General features: G+C 40.0%; 1 protein-coding gene across 1 annotated transcript; it reads right to left on the reverse strand.

Moving 5' to 3' along the window:
• Positions 1-1605: 1605 nt before the first annotated feature.
• Positions 1606-20805, reverse strand: SPTY2D1 (SPT2 chromatin protein domain containing 1). Its single transcript, XM_030560542.1, has 6 exons — positions 20584-20805; positions 11456-11570; positions 9046-10815; positions 7819-7978; positions 5082-5159; positions 1606-3866 (listed from the first exon to the last, which is right to left on the reverse strand). The coding sequence occupies exons 1-6, from the start codon at positions 20641-20643 to the stop codon at positions 3770-3772; spliced, it is 2280 nt and encodes a 759-aa protein (XP_030416402.1). The 5' UTR covers positions 20644-20805; the 3' UTR covers positions 1606-3769.
• Positions 20806-22102: the final 1297 nt, after the last annotated feature.

Here is a 22102-nt window from a genome sequence, read left to right on the forward strand (position 1 = left end):
CTTCAAACACTGAATTTAAAACTAAAAACCAAAATAAACAATTATGATGAACGTCACTAGCTTAACATGTAATCCTTATAAGCAGGAATAGGCAATGGGGAATAGGCAATGGGTTTGTTTTTTTTCTTACTTCAAAGTCTTTTGAAGTCTCATCAGATATTGACTACATTAACAAAATAAAATTAATTATCTGATAGAGAGTAAACAGCTTTTTGGATATAAAATTTTTTTTTAGTACTTTCCTAGCTGATTTACAAGCAGTAAGAATGCAGTAAATGTACAAAGGCAGGTTAATTAAAATCTAGTAACTCGTACAGAGTTTAAAAAAATTAGTGATAAAGAAAGCCGACCCCAGGCCCAGAGGCCGGGTCTTAATCAAGTTAATAATCATATCAAGGCCTTAGGCCTCAATCACAGTAACATATAGCAAAGTTAAAACATTGATTTATACTAACCCTCCTTTGGCTCACTTTCTAATTTCACTATGTTATACGCTACTATTATGTTACTTAATGCTGCTAAATCACAGAATGCTGCTATAGGGGGTTAAACTGACATAAAGCCCCTTAAAAAAAAACCCCTCCATCACTGCCAAATAAACAGCTTGTGCACACAGAAAATTAACCTCTAATAAACTTGGCCGAACATGCATTTTGGGCCCAAGTTCCTCAAATTTGCTTAAGAAACATAGCTGCTGACACTGCAAGTAGGCGAAAACCAGGTGTCAAAGTCCTGACATTAACAAAAACCCGTATAAAGGGGAAGTTGCAAAAAGCAGGCTTGCAAATTAGCTCATAACCGGTATAGCAATAATAAAAGTTTTTGCAGATGGTTAAAAATTGTCATTATATTAACCAAATATGGTATCCTCGGATGTATAAGCTCATATGGTAATTTGCGGTTTTAAGCTTTATAAACCCAGGTATTATTGCTGTAAGGTAGAGCGACTTCCCTCTTGCTAGAGGTCCTGTCGTCTCTCCCTGCATATATGCTTGTAATCTATGATTAATCAATAAAGGAGCCTCAGGCTGTCTGATCAACTCAACTGACTGGTGGTCAATTTTCCACGACAATTTAACCCATACTAGCTCTGAGAAAGTATGTCTTGACTGCAAAGAATGAATTAAATTTCTATATGAAATATCAAAAATATTTAAACAATTATTTTATGAGGGAACAAATACAGCACAAGGTGTACTGTGTTTGAGGAAGGCTAGCAATGGAGATGATATTCCAGTCATTTTGTACAAGACAAATGACAACACGGTGCTTTCAAGATAAAAGAGTTGAAATAATCTTGTAATAGTGTTAATTACAGCATCTCTGCCAATTAAAGTAAAAGTAAAGTAAAAAAGTAAGTAATTAAAGTAAAAAAAAGGATAATCAGGGCTTTATTTCACCTATTTTTATCTGAAAGGCAGATTTAGCTCTAAACTGAATGTTTTAGAAGTGTCATTTTCTAATATACACTTTAAAAAATGTCAGTGGATCAAACAGTGAATACATTTTTTATTTCCAAAGGGTTTTTCAACAATTCAGATGATTGTTCGTGGCTAATATAGTTATCTGGGCTGACAAAGATCTAGAGGTCCAATTCAGTTTAAAAAAATGAACAGCCACTTGGTCATGATCCCAACATTCATTGTCTTGAGTGGATAATTCTAGAAACTACAGCAAACAATTCAGCTGGTCCCATTAAGCAGAGCAAACATACAATGGCATGTAAATAATCAACCAATCAGGTGACAGTATCTTGCATCATCTCGTGTGTGTGTGTGTGTGTGTGTGTGTGTGTGTGTGTGTGTGTGTGTGTGTGTGTGTGTGTGTGTATATATATATCAAGTACAACAGAGATGCATCAGTTTCTATGTTCTGCAATATAATAGTTTTTAAAAAAATACAGAGGCGCACTGGTAATTACCTTCATTTGGGTATCTCTGTCAATTACTGCTACACAAACCTGTAATCACTATCCAAAGGGTTCATTCCTTTTAGAAATGTGTTGAAAAGATGGAATGCTTCACCACTGCCATAAACAGTTTATGATAGGGACAATGCCCCTTTTTTCCTTACAGTGAGTCAGTCAGGTCACCTGCTGCCAATATTGGTCCTTCCACTTTGATGCCAGAATTGGTGTTTCTGGAGGCAGCAATGACAAGAAATGCCTTCTGATAGGCTAAGTTCCCTCCTTCCTAGTGTATCTATTCATTTTGCATGCAATTTCTCTTCTCCCTCCTCCTCTTATTCCTTGGCCAGTCTCTTCCACTTACCCCCAATAACCTTGTAACACTTTGCCAACTGCTTCTAGCATTAGAGGTTAGCAACAGGTTCAAGTATCTAATGGCAGAAGTACTACTAATGGAGAGCTAATGCTTGAAGCAGAGTAGAGTAGTGATACTGGCTCTTTGATGAGAACACACACTATGTAGCATGCGGGATAAAAAGTAATGCATCATTAGATTAGGGCTGTGAACCCAGAGTGCAATCTCTGCAGATTTAGATGAACCGTGTGCCTATTGTTTACATGCTTATTTACTGAGAGGAAACTTATCTTTGTAGTGCATAGCTTGAAATAAAGGTGCAATATGGGCATCAAAATAGGAGGGCGGAACTCTTGATACACATTACATTTAAATTTTTGGTTCGCTAAAATTAAATCAGAAGTATTCACTAGTTGAATTCAGCATGACAACTGCAAAGTTATTTGATATCTCAGAGGAATTGCAAATGCATCTTGGCTTGATCAAAAAAAAAATCTGAAAATTCTGTATTTCACACAACTTCCTTCTAATATACTCTTCCAGACTTTGCAACTGCTTGCATAAATAACTGCTTCATATTTAAAAAAAAACCTGATTTTTAACACAAGAGAAAACATAAAAGTATACTGTACACTCAACGTGTAAAAACAGATGAAACTGTAAAATCAATTTTAAGATTTGCAGAGCAGAAAAAAATTCCTAAGCATTTGCTTGAGCTAAAAAGCACTAGTTATATACAAACACTGCAAATTCCTGTTTTCCAGGAAAAATGTTTATTTGTGTTTTACTGAAACCAGTTGGCATTGACATTCCAGACATAAAAAATGCCAATGTAAACTTGGTCACACTGCTAAATGCAAGGTATAACAAATGACAAGCTTTTTTTTAGAAATCAAAGGTTCTTCTGTTTAATTACTATTTTTGTCAAGACACAAGGTTCTCAAACCAGAAAAACATATTTTATTGCTTTAAACATTACTGGCAATGGCTGAAATTTATAACCAAGCTGTTTTGAACAGAAGATGATATTTCAATATTTTGAGGGATCCTAATCCAGGAGATTTAAGACACAAAGCAGTACTTTTATCTCTCAAAAGTAACATAAATGGCATTCATCTTTTTTTTCCCCACATGTCAAATGAAGAATGCAAGTCTGATTTACTGGTGTATGGGCCCACATAAATCTTGCAAGCCAGTGCATAGTCAGTCAATATTTCTGCTGGCATTTTGAACTAATTTAGTCAATGGAAACATTCATTAATAGCTTTTATTCCAAAAATCTGCATTAGTTTCTTTTTGTAAAAAATTATCCCTGGCAAGTATTAAAAATAAATATTTTAGGGTCAAACTAAAGCCTTGTTTTTCTATGCCCTCTCCTCCCTTTACATATTTTCTTGCTCACCAATAAGCAAATAAAAACTAAAGTTATAATATAAGAAGAGCTGAAATATTGAGGCAAAGGAGTGACCAGGATAGTAGAAAAACAGAACAAAACCACTGTAAATCAGTTAACGTGTCCTCAGCTTCTTTGCCTGCCTCTTACGTTTCAATTCCTCCTCTTCACGTCTCAGCTCTTCTAGGTCCTCTTGGACACCAAGTCTCAAACTGCCAAATAAGAGAAGATACCAAATCCTTTACATACAGCTACCCAGGAGACATTAATGTGTATAACTCCTGCTCTTTTTTTCATGTAGAAAAAGTAACTAACCCAAATTTAGAGTTTAACTTGAAGTATTAAATACACCAAGTATTTAAATAATTGAAGTTTGGCATAAAATATTTTTCTTTTCAAATAAAAGCTGCATGGTACCCAGAATTTTAGGTTTGTTGGGTTAGAAAGATCTCTCTCCACTTGAAGGATGCACAACAAGCCTGGGATATATGGTTAAAAGCATTTTGGGGTAGAGAGAAAAAGATATTTTGCACAGGTGCTTGGCAATTAATACAACTCTTTCCTTAGACTTTTAAGGGGAGCATCTAAACCTTCAAAAACAGTTTAACAGGGAGCCAGGTGATCAACACCGAAAAACCCTTGTTTCATGGTCCCAATCACACAATCTGGTGAAGAGCAGCTGCTGTGTAGCATTCAAGTAATCAACTGGACAGTTGGTCCCCGTAACTCCATATTGCAGGTTGACTAACTTTGTGGGAAGAGTAGCTGTACCTGGGGAAGCAATCAAGACCTACTGGCCAACCTTGGTGAGAAGTTGCAAGTATGCAATACTTAACACATCTTTTAAAGGACAACGTAAAGGCCCAATAATGAAAACAGGAAACTTGTGCAACTCTGTCTCTATGTTTGAGTCCCAGTACCCAGTAGTTCGGGTAAAACACTGAGTAGATTTTATAACTGCACCACATTCACCTTCAAACAATGCAGATGATAAAGGTCTACTACAGACTGTTGGCCTGTGTCATATATTGCCACTAAAGAGCGGCCCTGGATATTTATGCCTGAAATTCAAAAATCTGCTTCATTTTTCATTATTTTATTATTACTATATTTTGCATTTCTGTGTCTGGACGATGTTTATATATGCATTTACTAGCCAATTCCTTTCCCCAGCTCTCAAGAATTAGCAACATTCTACAATATTTAAGTGATAAACCACAAGGCTTGTTAACATTTTTTGACTGGAACTATAAGACACTTATGGAAGACATTTGGCCTTAAGTTTTATGTAAGCTCGTTTTCACAAAGCTTATATTTAGGACCAAATTTCACCTGAAAAATGTCCATTTTAACTCAGCTGCATGACAAAGGTTCTAGTAGTAAGCAGAAGAAAATTCTTACTAACAAAACTTAAATCTAATTCATACCTCCTGGCTTCCTCTTTCTGTTGCTCTTTCCAGCTGCTCTCCATGTAACGTAAGGCATAATCACTTTCATCTTTATATCTGAAAGAAAATACTTATATTTAATCCAATATGAGAAACAAATATTAGAGCTAATCAACACTAATATATATGGTTGAATTAAAAATAGGCAAGATTTTTTAAAATAAAAAAGATTATCCTGATATATACCTTATTACATTTCTCCAAAAAATTAAACTCAAGTTTTAACCCGCTGAATAATAAGCATACTTTAACTTACTTAACCGAGTATTTGTTAACCCATGTTCAATAACGAATTACAGAAAGTGTGTCCTGTCCTATGCAGAACACCTGACACGGCTCATTCTGTTTTGTTTCTGTTTCAGTGCTAACAATACCAGACCTGCTGTTGAAGGTCCAGGTGTCCATAACAGCATAATATGGAAAAGGCTGAAATCCTTCCTAGTATTCTTCATTAGAAAACAAAAAATGTATCCATATGATGTAGTCTTTGAGCCACTAGCCCAACACTGTAAAAGAAAAGCTCCTGACAATATGCCAGGTTTTTTTAATGTCTTATTTGAATAGTTTTGCTCTTTTCCTCACCTGGGCCATTGGACTGTTTAGTTACCCACTTTCCTTCCCATCCACAAAAAAAGACAAACGAAAGTCAAGTAGAAACAAAGTAGGCATCTGCTTCCTCCTTCACACAATTCAACAGTCTGAGGGGGTCACCTCTTGTGGTTGAACTGTCATGATATTTTAATGACAGCTATACTGATAGGTTAGACAGCTGTGAAAGAACAACTGCAAGCAGAAGAGGATAACACTTCTACTTCACAAATCTTCAGGTCAAAAATGTTCACTTGACACTATTCACACTAATTAATTCATACGGTGGGTTATGCTTACATGGCAGTTCTATTAAGGTTGCCACACTGTTAAAGAAAATGTTGTTTTATCAAGAAAAACTGAGGTTTTTGAAATATTGTTACATTTAAAAATACACCTCTACCCCGATATAACGCTGTCCTCGGGAGCCAAAAAAATCTTACTGTGTTATATCCAAATTCGTGCTATATCGGGTCACGTTATATTGGAGTAGAGATGAATACCTTAAGAAAGGAGGCAGAGTATGAAACAAGGCAAATAAAAGGTTTCATTTCTGGGTTAGTGTGTGCATATGTTAATTGTTCTGTGAAACAAATATATCAGAGGTCTGACCCTCCGACAGAACAGTTAACACAAATTGAAGAGCTAGCTACAGAGCTTTACACTTGAGCAACAAGATACTATATGTTGAATATAGAGCATAAATATTTAGAAGAGACTGTGAAATACTACAGGCTTCCATAGAAAGCATTAAATACCACAGGGCTGGAAATACGTATTGTCCATTATCACATACGGCAACTCAAAGAATTGATAATTTTGTAATTTATGTTTCATTACTACAAAACTTTATATCATTCTAGTTTTTTAATCAAAATGTCATGTAGTACCAAGTCAAATACCTTACATAAGTCTAAATTTATTATGCAACACTATTACTTTTATCAACCAAACATGTAATCTCAAGAAAAAAAGAGATATCAAGTCAGTTTGATCTATCTCCCATAAAGCCATGTTGATTTGCATAATTGCATTCCCTCCTTTAAGTGTTTGTTAATCGAGACCCATATCACCCACTCCAGTATCTTGCCTGGGACTCGCATCAGGCTGCCAGGCCTATAACTACCCAGGACATACCATTTACCCTTTTTAAAACTTGACACATCAGCAGCTTTCTCCTCATCTTCTGGAACTTCCCCAATGCTCTCAGACTTACTGAAAATCAACATTAACAGTCCAGTGAGCTCCTTAGCAAGCTTTTTAAAAAAAATCTTGGATGCTAGTTATCTGGACCTGATGATTAAAAAATGTCTAACTTTAATAGCTTCTGTTTAACACCTTCCAGAAATACTTGTGGAATGGAAAGCGCATAATCACCATGTGATTAGATGATATCATGTTTCCCCCCCAAATACAGAACAAGAATATTATTGAACCCTTCTGTCTTTTCTGATTATTGATAATTCTACCATTTCCATCTAGTAACAGACCAACAATTTTCAGGATTCTTTTTGTTTCCAAAGTATTTTAAAAAGTCCTTCTTATTGTCCTTAATTCTGCTGGCTACAGATTTTTCCTTGTGTTCCTTTGCTTTCATTATCAATTTTCTGTAATTCCTAACTTTCAATTTATATTCATCATTGTCAACATCTCCTTTCTTCCATTTGTTATATACATACATACATACATACATATACATACACATACACATACACATATATAAAATTGGTTTTTTTAACCACCATGACCTTCCACCTCAGTTGATGGATTGTGGATTTTGGAGCATTTAGTAAGATATTTTTAAATGATCCTCAATTATCATTCACATTTTTTCTGATTAAATTCTTCTTTCCAGCTGATTTGGCTCAATTTTTTTCAGCTTTGTAAAGCTGGCTCTGTTAAAGCATAAAGTACATATATACTACTGGTTTGGACTTTCTTCTGTTTGCACATTTTAAATATGATCAAGTAATGATCACTTGCAACTAAGCTACCATTAATTTTTAGTTCTGTGATCAGTTCTAGCCTGTTAAAAGAAGCTCTAATAAAGAATTCCACTAAAGTGTTTCACAATTTACAGTTTCAGAAGAAAAGAGCTGGTCAAACAAAATTAATCAATTTCTCTTACTTATTCCGATCATAGCCAAATATTTCTCGAATATGTTTTGATATTTCTTCCTGGGGTTGCCCTTCATCATCAATGAAATCGTCCATTTCAGAATCATATTCTTCATCATCTTCTATTTGCCTTTTATAACTTATAGGTGGAAGAGAAGGCCTTGGAAGACCTAAACAGAAAGAGTAAAAATATTTACAACTTCTGTAACCCATTTGTCACAAAATAATCTTCACTACTGAAATTATTATTTTTATTAATTTTTTATTTATGCTCCTCCCCACTACTTCTCTCCTTTTATTTCTCCTTGATAAATAAATGATTTCACTGGACTCTGTGCAGGTATACCTATGATTTGGAGTACAATTTGCAACTCTGGGCCGCAAGACTGAGTTTAAAAAAAAAAAAAACTGATTTGGACATTCCAAGCGTCTCAACAAGAGGAAATATTTCCTCTAAGCTCCACGTACAAGCCAAGTTTCCCATCATTATAGTCAACTGCATCCCAGAGGAACTGCCAGAATGAAAGGTAAATGTATGCCTGCATACTTGTTCAACCATGGAATTTCAAATATACTGGTTTGCAAAAGTGCTATCCTATTTACAACTACAAAGAAATTTATTTTTTAAACTTCACTTCCCCATGCCAAGAAGGTACAGTAAATCCAGACAACACTTACTATGCATACTTCACAGATTTGTTGTGGGGCCTAATCTTTATGAAGTGCTTTGAAATCCTTAAACAGAAGGCACTATTAAAATTTAATTAATCACAATTTTAAATGGCACCTGGACCTCAGGAATCCTTCATTTCTCTCCCCTTTGCCACTCACACACCTATCCTTAAAAAGCAGCTCGTGTTTATAAAAGTTACCTGAAAAGAGCTAATTACATTTTTTTTTTTGGTTAGTTGTACTCCTCCCTCCTTCCTTTGTATTTTTTAATTTTGTTCTCTCTCTTTCCCTGGAAAAGACCTCACCTACCTAAGGATCTTATTTTCTTAGGTGTAAGTGTAAGGTGAAAAGGAAAGAAATATTGCAATGAGTGGCAAGGGGAGAGAAAGTCATACTGCTATGTAGTGGCACTCTTCAGAATGCAACTCTGGCTATCAGATAGATTTTTCTAAGTATATCTACAATTCACTGGCAATTCCGATCAACTTCAACCACAGAAATGTGGAACAAGTAATGCCTGAAACATATTTATAACACAAAACAATATTTGCTGAAAACAGCATACCTTGTGGATGAAACACTGGTCTATGCCCTGGAGAAGGTCTTGTTCCATTCATTGGTACATTAATTGGTCTGGAGACTAGATTTTTAGATGAGATTGTTTCTGATACAACAGTGCACTTAGGTTTTGGAGGTGCAACTGAGCTGCTGCCTGGTCGCCCAGGTCCCACGCTTGAACTGACTGACTTTCCAGGTCCTGCCCTCACACTGCTTCTCGGTCGTCCAGGATCACCCATTTCCACACTGCTCCCCGGCCTGCCCGTTCCCCCACTGCTCCCTGGCCGCCCAGGTCTACCCATCCCCGTACTGCTCCCCGGCCGCCCAGGTCCACCCATCCCCGCACTGCTCCCCGGCCGCCCAGGTCCACCCATCCCCGCACTGGTCCCCGGCCTGCCCGTCCCCGCACTGCTGGCGGGCCGCCCGGGCCCGCCCGTCCCCGCACTGCTGGCGGGCCGCCCGGGCCCGCCCGTCCCCGCACTGCTGGCGGGCCGCCCGGGCCCGCCCGTCCCCGCACTGCTGGCGGGCCGCCCGGGCCCGCCCGTCCCCGCACTGCTGGCGGGCCGCCCGGGCCCGCCCGTCCCCGCACTGCTGGCCGGCCGCCCGGGCCCGCCCGTCCCCGCACTGCTGGCCGGCCGCCCGGGCCCGCCCGTCCCCGCACTGCTGGCCGGCCGCCCGGGCCCGCCCATCCCCGCACTGCTGGCCGGCCGCCCGGGCCCGCCTGTCCCCACACTGCTGGCTGGCCTAACCATTCCTGCACTGGTCCCCAGCCGCCCGGGCCTGCCCACTCCCACACTGCTTCCCGGCCGCCCAGAGCTGGAATTTTTAACAATTTCATGCTGAGGAGGTGTTGCACTACCCAGTTTTGTATGCAGAGAAGTAGATTTTTTCAGACTAGGTTCTTTAGTAGATTGTAGTTTCTGAGCCCCATTAGTGGGTGCTTTTGAGCTTGGTGTATGTGTGCCTGACCCAAATTTTCCTACTCCATTGACTGAAGATCTACTATGGATGCCACTCGATGAGCTTTTTAAAGATTCATTTTGTGTAACTTTTGCTTTTTCCACTTGACTGTATTTGGAGGAAGATGATGACCTTGCATGTTTGTCGCTAAACACAGGTCGACTGGATTTCTTATCAGGACCACACTGAGAAGGGAAACTGCCTTTTGAAGAGGAACATTTATCCACTGAGTTTTTGCTAAGTTTTGCATTTATAAACTCTTTATGAGAAAACACTTTATTTGAAGAACTTGATGCAGTTACATTCTTAATCTCTTTTTCAGGTTTTTTTTTCTCTTTCTGGATTTCCCCTTTTTTGTTTTTCCGGTCCAAAAATTCTTTTTCTCTCAATTCTTCTGCTGTTCTTGGCCTTTCTTCTGTCTTTTTAACTACTTTTATTTCTACTGGTTCATACTGTTTTTTTTCAGCCAGCCTCAGAAGATCTACAAAGTTCATAGGGGTAGAAGCACTATTGGGAGGTGCCTTTGGTTTCACTGCAGCTTTGGATGGTTTCTCCTCATATTCCTCTGGTTCATGCTCAGATTCAGTCTGACTGTATTCAAATTGCTCTTCCTCATCTTCTGTCATATATTCTGCATCTGTGCATCGACTGACATTTTCACAAGTCTGCCTCTTTTTAGGCTTCTCTTCAATAGGAATGCCATTATAGCCATAGAAGTTGTCCTTTGTCCGTGAAGCCATAGCTCTTGCTTTTCGATCATGTTTCAATTCAATACGCTTAGCTAGAAGTTTCTCCTTCTTCCTTTTTGCCTCTAGTTCTGTAAAAGAATATCAGGAAAAGATTTTTCAGTCACGTCTAATCTAAATTTCTGGAGATGAAGAATTCTAGAGGGATTAAGTAAATATTATGAAGAACATGGCTACTGTCAGTCTGAACAATAACAACTATAGGGAACATACACACAACTTTAAAACACCAATGGTCTGAATCAAGTCTATAGCCAAAAGATTTAAAATTAGTCCAGATGGGGTTAAAGTGTCTAATTTTTAAAGGCACAATGTTGTGATGTAAAGACAGGAATCCTGGCTTTGTGTCACTTTCAGACACTTAAATACAGTTTTTTCAATATTAAAAGCTGTACAGAAGTTCAGAACAATTCCTTGTGCCCACTCCTGGTTCATGCTATTAGTCCTTTCTGGCTGCTTTGACAGTAAATGCGTAAGTGCTGCTGAGCAAACATTTGGATTCACAAAGGAGAATGTGTGCAGCCCTGAGGATCACTGCTCTATAGTGGGTTCTGACTCCACAGCAATTACGAAAGGACATTCCAAAGAATGGGGACCTATAACAATGATATTCAAAGGCACGTAAGGAGTAGGGTAAAAATGTCCCAAAGAGAGAGTCACTGAAGAAGTTCTCCTCCAGTAGGGAATACTCAGAACAACTTTAACAAGTACCTTTTTCCCTAATTTCTTCTTCTTTCCGTCTCAGAAAAGCTTGCACTGCTGCAGAATGGACACCTTTGACTTTTGGATCTTTTTTGGGAGGGCCTACTGCCAAACTGTATCTTTTCTGCAAAGAGAAAGCAAATTGGTCAGAAGAAAACAAAGGTTTTAATATATATAGCTGTTTTTATTAAATGGGAAAATCACAATCAATGAGAAGTTTAGGCTGTCTACACTACAGAAAACTGTACCACTGCACCTGCGCCACTGCCACTCGCCTGCCAACATCGCACTGGTCACGCTGGTGCTTTTGTCGGTGAAATGTATGTCAGTCACGAGTGTGTTTTTTCAGACCCGACTGACAAAAGTTTTGCTGACAAAAGTGCTAGTGTAGACGAAGCCTTAGTAACAGGGATTTATCTGGCTTTAAATATGTTAATGATGAAAGGCAATATTCATTAAGCAACAGACTTCCAACAAGAAATGAGGAAGCTCAGCATTGCACAGGAACAGGCCCTGTGTACAAAAGGCGGCATTCTAGGCATAAAATGGATAAGGAACCAGAAAGGAGGAAATGGACCAAAAGAGAAGACAGAAGAAAATCAGAAGGGATGAAGAGGAAAAAACGTGAGAAAAGGAGGGAGACTGACAACATGTGCAATAGCTACACCAGTGGTCTAGTAGAAACAGCCATTAGAATGGGCCCAGATGCAGCTCTACACTCAGTAGGGGAAAGGAGTACCACACACAACACACGAGCCTTTGTCTGGAGAGTGAGGTAATACACCTCACTCTTGGAGGACTCCCCCTTTCCAGATCGAAAGAGTTTACAGGCTTCGTCCAGCCTTCCTTGTCTGCCTGCATACAAACTATGTTGGCTTTATTTTATACGATTAGTTATTTTCGATGCAAGTCTGTGTGTGGACCCTACTGTCAGATTAAGAGTAATTTCTTTGGATATAATTTAATTTGGTAAAAAATCAATTTACATTACATCCAAATAGGATACTCTTAATCCAAAATGTGTGACCACACAAAGATCTGCTCTGACATAATTAAAGGTGTGAAACTGATGTTATTTTAGTTTGAGGCTTACGGGTTACTATCACACAGAACTTACAAGGAGTGGAAGAAGTAAAAAGGAGAAACTAGGGAATTACTGGAACTTCTTCCCTTATATAAAAGACACACTTCAAAGTAAAAAGGGTTAAAGAAGGAAACAAAGGTGACAACAGATAAGCTAACTGAAATAGGGGAAATCAGTTAAATCCAAAAGCAGCTGGGAGAACCGAAAGAAAAGAAAGGTAATTTTAGAGAGTGTATATCTTCCTTTCTGCTAATAAGCAAAAGCCATTAGCTAACTGGACTGCTAGGTGAAACAAAATCACTCTGTAAAATTTTGAGATTTCCCTCATTTGAAAGAATTGCCTGGGGAAGTGAGCTGAAATCCTGCCATATATGAAACTATGTATTTCTACAGCTGGCAGCATGCTGACACACACCATCACTGGGGGGGTGGCTAGTCTCATTCAACAAAAACCACCACCAAGACACTTAATTTAGGAAATCATTGTACTGGGTAACATCTGGAAAAAGAAACCTATGGCCAAATACCTAGGAGGTAGAAAAACTGGTTAGCAGTGTAATTTTACTCAGACTTAAGTATATGGCCAATTGGAGTTTTTTAGCTCTAATTTCTGATGAAGATTGCAACATACCAACACAAATGCTTTGAGTGTGTTATATAAAAATATGAGCATGTGTTAAAACAAATATGTTTACTAAGATTCAAGGTTCAGAGGATTATTTCTACTAAGCATTAAGCCAAAACTGGTTCTTAGAACACCAGCTGCAAGGCTCCTGTAGCAGCTGTTTAAAAATTGCCTTTTAGTAATTCCTGAAATTGCTAAAGCAAAACTAAAAAAAACCACAATCTCATTTCATTAGCAAAACCTGACATTCAACATCAAGTTTACGAGCTTTCTACAACCTGAATGTATCTACTGATAGATATGTCTATGCATAAAATGTATCTTCACAATCTGAGGACTTCCTGCAAACCTCTTACTCCTTTGAGTAGCTCTTAACTCACACACACAACAATCCTTTGCACTTGCAACTGAAATCAGTGGGACTAATCATCTTAGTAATGACAACTAGAGAAAGTAAAGATTTCAAAGGTTGGGCCCTTCATTTGAAAGGCATCAATAGCAGTTTTGTTAGTAGTTCACCTTTCCTGTTGGGTACAAAATAAAATGTCCGGGGAACTAAACAGTTCCGGGAGCAGCCGGAGCCCCAGGCCCTTTAAAGCGTCGCTTGAGCCCCGCTGCTGGAGCCCTGGGGTTACCGTGTTATATCGAACCCGTGTTATATCAGGGTAGAGGTGTATTTACACATCATCAAGACTGATCTTTTTGTTGACAGTTTCAGACTGAAAGGACGAAGACTGGACTACCCTCTCATTCTTAGAAGAGATCCTTCCAGAACAAGGTTGACGCACACTGGTGAGCAATTTAGAGAACCCTGCACTGCTACTACCTGTTATATTATTGCTCTGTGGATGATTTCATTCCTAAAGCTGATAACACATTTCACCAACAGTAAATTCAGATTTGAAAATTTATCATTCAATTTCTACAAATGATTTTAAAAAATAATAAATGTACAAAACAGAAATTTTGTTTAAGAGCTCTATACAAGAGAACCTCTTGGCAAAAAATGCTTTACATATAGCAGGGCCAAATGCAGAAAGATCTATCACATTAGAAAGGCTTATAAATAAATTAAGGGTTAGAGAAGCATTTTTGAGCACTGTATTACAATGCAGCAAAATACACTGCTTTCTGGTGAATAAGCGGCATTACAAGCAATTCCTCTCAACATCCTTTGTGTGGGAACTTGTACAAGAGTATATAGTAATATTTTTAATATGAGTTTTTTCCAGTCAAGGAAGCTTTCTAAATATCATTTCTATTTGATCTTGAAGATGCAGCTACCAAACACCACAAATTATTTACAGTATTTCTCATGTTATGAATCACTAGTTCAGCTCCAAAAAGTATTTTCTTCAAACTCTGTTTGCACGCATTGTGAAATGAGTAACCAGAACAGATTTATAAGTTTAGCTCTATTTAAAAAATGAACACTTGGTCTGAAGCACAGAGCTGTTCCAGAACCATCCACACAATGATTATTCTAAACTGTGAGCTACTCCAACATCAGTTTCCTGGAATTACAGACAAGATAAGCATGAACATTCTACTTTTTACCAAGTAAGCAGCAGCTACACCAATCAAGTTTCACACGGTTATCAAAAAGTTTGCCAAAGGAATGGAAAAACAGCCTTTAGAAAAGAGCAGGTCAAGCTATTCTGGAACAGTGTGCTTCTCAAACTGTAAACACTGATTATCTCTCAGGGTAGCAACTGATATCAACTCCATGGCTAAATATTGCTGAAGTGTACCACATTGGCTTTGCTTTCTCACAAAATACAAGATACATTTTCAAGGCTCATCTTCTGGGCACTGGAAGCGCCTTTCCTCAACTGTACATTGGTGCCTTAAAGTACTGAAAAAATTATTCATCCCACTAATGAGCTTTATCGTTAGAAGATATTCTCTTCCCCACCATCCTCCTCCGAGGCTCCTTCATGCTCAGAGGATGCAAATTTTTACCTCATCCTCCCTGAATTTTGCCCACAGCCAGCCAACCCCTACTGGAAAACCTGTGTGTACCCCCAGGGGTACATGTACTCATGGCTGAGAACTATTGAGGTAAACTATTCAAAAACCTCAAAGTTGATGTTCATTTGGAAAATTTCCTTGAACACAATCTTGCATGTCTTTACTTACAGGGACAACTAAAAAAATCAGTCTGAACATTTTATACATGTTATTTTCATAAAACCAAAGATTACAGTAGCTAAAAATGATCACAGAAAAATATTTTTCTGCTTATGCATTTGACAATATTTATCAATAGCAAGTTTCACTGTTCCCTCCCGTATAGTCATTTCCCCTTGTGTCTTCTACATAGCAATAGAGATTAATTAAAAAAAAATGAAAAGTTAGAACCCTACATACAGTTTGGTCACAAACTCTGCCGGACCCTAAAGCTCAGTTATGAAAGCAAATCAAGCTCAGAATAAAACAAAAATCTTCAGTCCAGACCGGCATTTTATATCACATCCTATGGCTAGGCCACTGTCATACGGAAGTTGGTTGAATACAGTGGTTCTTAATCTTTACTGCCGCCTGCACCCCTTTGGTTCTCAAAATATGTGCTCGCACTCCTTATCAAAAATCAAAATATGTTTTCGCACCCCTTATCAAAAATAATTGAAGTAGGTCAGTTCTTTAAACTTAGATATATTTTTTGTTTGTATATTACAGTAATGGTTAAAAATGTATGTTAATAAATACATAGGTTTGATGAAACAAAGTAGTTGTACTTAGGCACCTGTGCTTAATTTGTGTTTTCGATGATTTACCTTCTAAAAATATCTAGCATGTCTCAGACCCCCCAGAAAGGGAATCATGCACCCCAGGTTAAGAACCACCGGTCTAATAGGATGCTATTTCTAGGCTCTGGTTTATGAGGTGAGACACAGTTACATGAACCCTGTATGGGCAGGTCTACACTACCCGCCGGTTCAGCAGGTAACAATTGATCTATCAGGAGTCGATTAATCAATCCCCGAGCACCTTCCTGTTGACTCCAGTACTCTATTGTAGCTGAAATTGTGTATCTTAAGTCAATCCCTGCCCCTAGAACAGACCAGCACTAAGTGTGGACTGATTGTGGGTAGGCATGTCATGTTTTTACTCTACATCAGGTCCCATCTTCATATTTCATATGCAGAAATAACATGCCCAAAGTTTCCACTGCCCATGAGAGGAGGTAATACACATTCCAATGAGCACCAGAAGGTCTTTTCTCTTCAGCTGCTCACAGCCTTTTTCAAGTATACACTTTGGGTTATAAGCTCTGTTGGCTTGACCTGTTCATAGCTGTTTGTGCACTGGTGCTACTTCTCAGCCATAGAAATAAATTTTATAGGGAAGGGGCTTTTATAATGATGTACAATAAACCATGTTACTGACATCCATGTGTCTGCAAATTCTGCTGGCAGCTACTTCTTCATTTAACTTGCACTGCAGCCATTTAAATCCATCAGCATTAGTCCACATGGTTCAATGTATTCACTTACCACATATTTAAGTGTGGTTTACCAAAAAATATCATCTCTTCAATCAGTGCAGGTCTACAGGAAAGTTGTTTCAGTTCTTGGTGACCTCTATGAGATTTAAGTCCTATTCTCTTTCAGGTTTCTAATTGCTGTGTTTTATAAATTCTCTATAATAAGGATTGGCCCTTCATCAGAAATAGAAGAGATCTCCCTTGTCAGTGGATTTCAATCTGGGGTCTGAAGACTTTTGATGACCATCTAACCACCATTCATGTAGCAGCATTAGCTGGCAAACAGGAGTTGTAATTTGTTATACTATCACTGTTTTTAATGAAACATTATTGACAAAAGTGCTTAATTTCCTTTGAAAAAAGTATTTTTCTTTTGATAATGACAAGTTTAGTGAACTTTCACACAGAAAACCTTTTATATAAATAAGTGATGGAGAACACCACTTTGGCTTCTAGCAAAGGGCAACTCCTTAGAGACTTAATGGGATGAAGCAATTATAAACCTTTTCTACTAAAAGCACATTTAAATTCGAACATATAGGTAGAACCAACAACAGTTATGCAGCCAGAAAAGGATGTTGAATGACTGATCAAATGTTCTGGCTAATGAACTTGAAAGTAGTGTTTTTGTTCCAGTTCCAAGGAAGACTCCAACCCTAATTGCTCCTCCAAAAATAACCATTTATGGCCCAAATTGGAGCCAAGCTGTTTCTATGCTAGACCCTATTACAGCCCCTCCTCTCTGAACTGTTGCCTGGAGTTCAAAAGTCTGGGATTCAGAAGCTCTAGATCAGGGGTGGGCAAACTACAGCCCAAAGGCCACATCTGGCCTGTCAGACCATTGAATCCGGCCCTCAGTTCCCACTGGGGAATGGAATCAGGGGTCTGCCCTGCTCCGCACAGCTCCCAGGAAGCAGCCGGCATGATCCCCCCTCCGGCTCCTAAGTAGTATGTGGAGGCTTGGCCAGGCGGCTCTGCGTGCCGTCCCGTCCGCAGACACCGCCCCTGCAGCTCCCATTGGCTGCAGTTCCCAGCCAACAGGAGCTGCAGAGATGGCACCTGCAGAGTTGCCTGGCTGCGCCTCGGAGCAGGAGGGGGAACATGCTTCCAGGAACTGTTTGCGGTAAGCGTCACTGGGAACCTGCACCTCTGAGCCCCCTCCCCCGGTGCCCCAATCCCCTGCCACAGCCCTGATCCTCCTCCTGCTCTCCAAACCCCTCAACCTCAGATCCCCCTCTTGTATCCCAAGACCCTCATCCCCAGCTCTACCCCAGAGCCATCTAAAGTCTTGAAGTCAATGAATGATATATAGATGGGAAAGACTGCAGAGCAAGCCTGCCAGTGCCCTTAAATTGACCTTCTCAAATACTCAGCCTTTCCGCACTTCCTCAGTGACAACATTAAGCAACCAGTTTTGGTTTTACAGTTTTAAAAATCTCATTGCCAATGACTTTATTCCACCCAAAACGCTATGTTGCAGGAACAGTAAGGTTAAAGCAGAAGTCAGGAAAAGGCTACAGTGAAGCTGCACACTTTATTACCCTAATGAGCATGCACAACAATACAGTCTAACTTAAATACCACATACTAGTTCTAAAAAATACAAATATACTTTTCTACAAATCAGATGCATATGCACAGCATCCTGGTTTTTTTCATTGTCATGAAGTGGAACATATTGTCTTCATTAACACCTCACATACTAAAAACTTATTTACAGTAAATAAGCCTTCCTTGAGTAAAATTCAGGGAATAAATCATTTAAGAAAGACACTAATCTAGCTATGATTTTGTGGTTTTTATATGTCAGGAAGTTTTGCTAATTACTCTGTATGGTACATTTAACATAATGTATGATGCAAAAGTATGGTTTATTGTATACCTTTCATACAAATGGCTTTCATAAACTCAGACATACACAAATATCTTGTATTTCTGTGTATCTAAGGTTATAGAAAAATTTATTAAATTGCATACAGTGTATGTGATCATTAAAGATGATATTGCAGAGAATACACAGACAAGGGAGTTACCTAGCATATGAAACCATAACTTAATTGACTTTCCAAAGTGTGAGTCCTTAGTTGCACAACTTCAATATTTTCTTCACATACTTTCTTATGTTTTTCTAAAAGAAAAAAATAGAACAAAATGTTCTTAACTGTCCTGCTGGTTTGCAAAGAACTGACAATAGCATGTGCAAATTCTATAATCCGGAATTATTCTGCGGAATTATTCTGCTAGACCACACTAAACCACAGTGTCCCTTACATTTGAAGTCAACAGCAGGTAGGGGTGCCTTAGATGTCTATCTTCAGAAGCCCACAAGAAATAGCCTCTCCTATACCTTGGCAGCTACAACTAAAGACCACACGGCAGAGTTCCCCCCACTGCACACCTCACTGAGAACAGCAACCCTTCCTAAGCCCCTCCACACTACACAGATGGCCTTGCCTACAAGCAGAAGTTGCACTAATTTCACTTATATCAGCACAGGGACACAAGGAAGCCTCAACTCCTCTACACCTGAAATAATTTTTCCACTCTACAATTAAGTTAACCATGCAAGTAAATCCTGCTAATCCAGCTTCCTTTGAAGACAATGGCTATGGCTAAACACCTATTAAAAGGAGCAGGACTGGGCCCTTGAATAGTAGAGAACCTCTGATTGGAAATGAGAGCTGTTTCAACAATGCATAGTAACAACACGCAACTATTTAAGATAGGAAGCAAATACAAGTATTCCATTAAAACCGCAGGAGAAAACTGAGTAGACGTGTAATTTTAAAAGGTGCAAGACATCTAACTACTACAAGACAGAAACAGATCAAGTGTTAGGGATAGAATACAACATACAGGCAAATGAATTACCTGTCAAGACAAAAGTTAAAGGTTCTGCAATTGCTGATTCATCACTAATACCAAAAGGCAAATGCCTCCACCCTACCCCAAGATCTACACCAAGATAAGTGAAGATATCAAATGTCATCAGGGAAACAGAACCTCAAAGCTCTGACTGAAGAATGGCAAGACCGCTACAGTATTTATCAACAACAAATTTGTTTAACTAGCTGAAGTGATCACTGCTGGAAAATGAGAAAAGTTCCTTACCCTCGCGAAACAGATACACTGTGTTAGAAGTAATTTCAGCCCTTGCCAGTCAAGGGTAGCAGAGACAGGAGCAGGAAATCCAAACCATCAAGCTACTTGATCCTACCTGCTTTCAGATTTCACATATACCAGTTAATTGGCTTATTTTATGCACAAATCTACATTAATTCCACATAAAACTGATTTTATTCTGTTTGTTGTAAAAGCGAACAAAGGCTGACGTTAATTTGGCTTTAAATGTTTTACACAGAAAAAAAAAATTAATCCCAGCACACTGCAGTTTTCCACCTGCCACAGCTGCCTCCTTCATTTCACAGCGATCAAAGCTAGAAAAGATCTGGGGCTGCTTAGGAAGTGCGCTGCTCCCGGACGGTCTTTCTTCCTGCCTTTTCGTCCCACACTGGAAACAAACGTCAACTCTATTTTAAACGCAAAGGATGATCCCACCTGGACCCCAGTAACTGCAGCTCCCTGCAAACATTTCACCGGAATGCGCGTCTCATTCCGGGTCGCCGGACAGAGCAGGCGGAGGACAAGCCCCCTCCGCTCCCGCAGCGCTGGGAACCGGGGCTGGAAAGGCCCCCGCCGCGCTGCTCCAGGGAATTGACAACAGACTCTTGGCTGGCAGTGACATCAAAGGCTCGGCTCGTGGCCCCCCGCCCCCCCCCAGTTCGCCCGCCCCCGACCCAGCCCAGCCCGTGGCCCCCTGCACCCCCCAGCTCACCCCACCTACCAGCTCAGGTCCCCCCCAGCTCTCACGAAAGCCTCCCCCGGGGTTTTCCTTCTCAGCGCCCCCCCGCGGCCTTCCCCTGCCCCCACCGGGCTCTCACCGACACCGCGCTCAGCCCCTGCTGCTCCGACGCCACCATCAGGATCTCTCGGAAATCCATGTCTGCCTGGGGCTGGCTCCGGCGGCGAGACGGGCCCCAGACCTCCCAGCTGAGGAGGCTTCACTCCAGCTGCGACTCCCCCCTAACCACTTCCGGCCCCCCACAGCCGACGACTGCGCGGAACCAACGTCTTATATGACCTCGTACACGTCACCACCTTCATATGTCACTTCCTGGTTAACGTCACATTCCTCCCCGTGTCTGAGACATGTGTCATCAACAACACGTGACTCGGGTTGTACTGGCTCCACCTCTTCCCGGCGGCAGGGAGACGGAATCAGGGCTTTAGGCCCCGCCCCCCAGGTACAGAGACAGAGAGGATCAGGTCGGCGCTGTAGCCAGTCTCCAGGGTGGGATCAGAGCTCTGGCTCCGCCCCCAAGGAGCGGGGAGGGTGGGGGAATCAGGGTTACCACCAGGGTACAAGTAGGTGGGAATCAGGTAAACAATCATCCCACCTGCCTTTAGGGTGCAAGGGAGGGGAATCAGAGCTACACGCTCTCTTGCCCAGGATGCAGGGAATTGGGGAATCAGTGGTACCTGCTCCCCACCCTTCCCCAAAAAAAATGCAGGGAGGAGAGAATCAGGCCTCTATACCCTGTCTGATGCAGTCTGGAATAGTGGTGGGATTCAGAGCTGCACAACAAGCCCCAAATATTACTAAACTAATTAAAATTTTAAATTCCAGGTACAAGTTCTAGAACATGTTGCAAACTACTCGCTTCTCAACCTGGCATCACCAGTCTTGCTAACTTGCAGTTTCATGGCGACTTCTGTGACACTTGTTTTTCTTGAAGCATCAGTTCCTGGAATCGTGATTGTAACGGATTCTCAGTTTTCATTTTTAAAAAAGTAATTTTTAGCTCCTCTGGTTGCAGAGAAAACATGACACCAAAAGACTCAAAAGCCAGATGGTTAATGAAAAGAACCCAATTTTTGTTGCTTTTTTAAAATCTCGTAATTTTAAGATGACCTCATGATTTTTTGGAGTGGCAGATTTACACTTTTTGAATACTTGGAGTGGGCATCACAAAACTTAAAAAGGGCAAACGTACACTTCATCACAAAACTTAAAAAGGGCAAACGTACACTTCAGGAAAGAGTGTGGTGGGCTGTGTGTGTCCTCTCCTTCCTCCCCTGTACACACATAAATTGGGCTCCTAAAACACTTGGTAGCCTAACATTACTCAGAATTCTATATAGGAGCAAAATCTGTAGCCAAACTCTAAATGCAAACTTCATGAATGGGACAAAATCCCAACAAAAATCCCATATTTGCAGTTCTGCAAAAATTAGAAACTCTCATAAAGACTGTAAGGCAATTTCTCTTTGGCTATCAAGATATGAAAAAGGGCACTCCATTTCTGGTGCTGTGTCAACTAAAGCAGCAGGCACTCTGTGTACCAGAAATGGAAAACCCGGTAACACTTTCCATTCCCACATAGCAGCAGGTCTGAGCAA

The sequence above is a fragment of the Gopherus evgoodei genome, chromosome 4 (genome assembly GCF_007399415.2).
Source record: "Gopherus evgoodei ecotype Sinaloan lineage chromosome 4, rGopEvg1_v1.p, whole genome shotgun sequence".
Lineage (NCBI taxonomy): Eukaryota > Metazoa > Chordata > Testudines > Testudinidae > Gopherus > Gopherus evgoodei.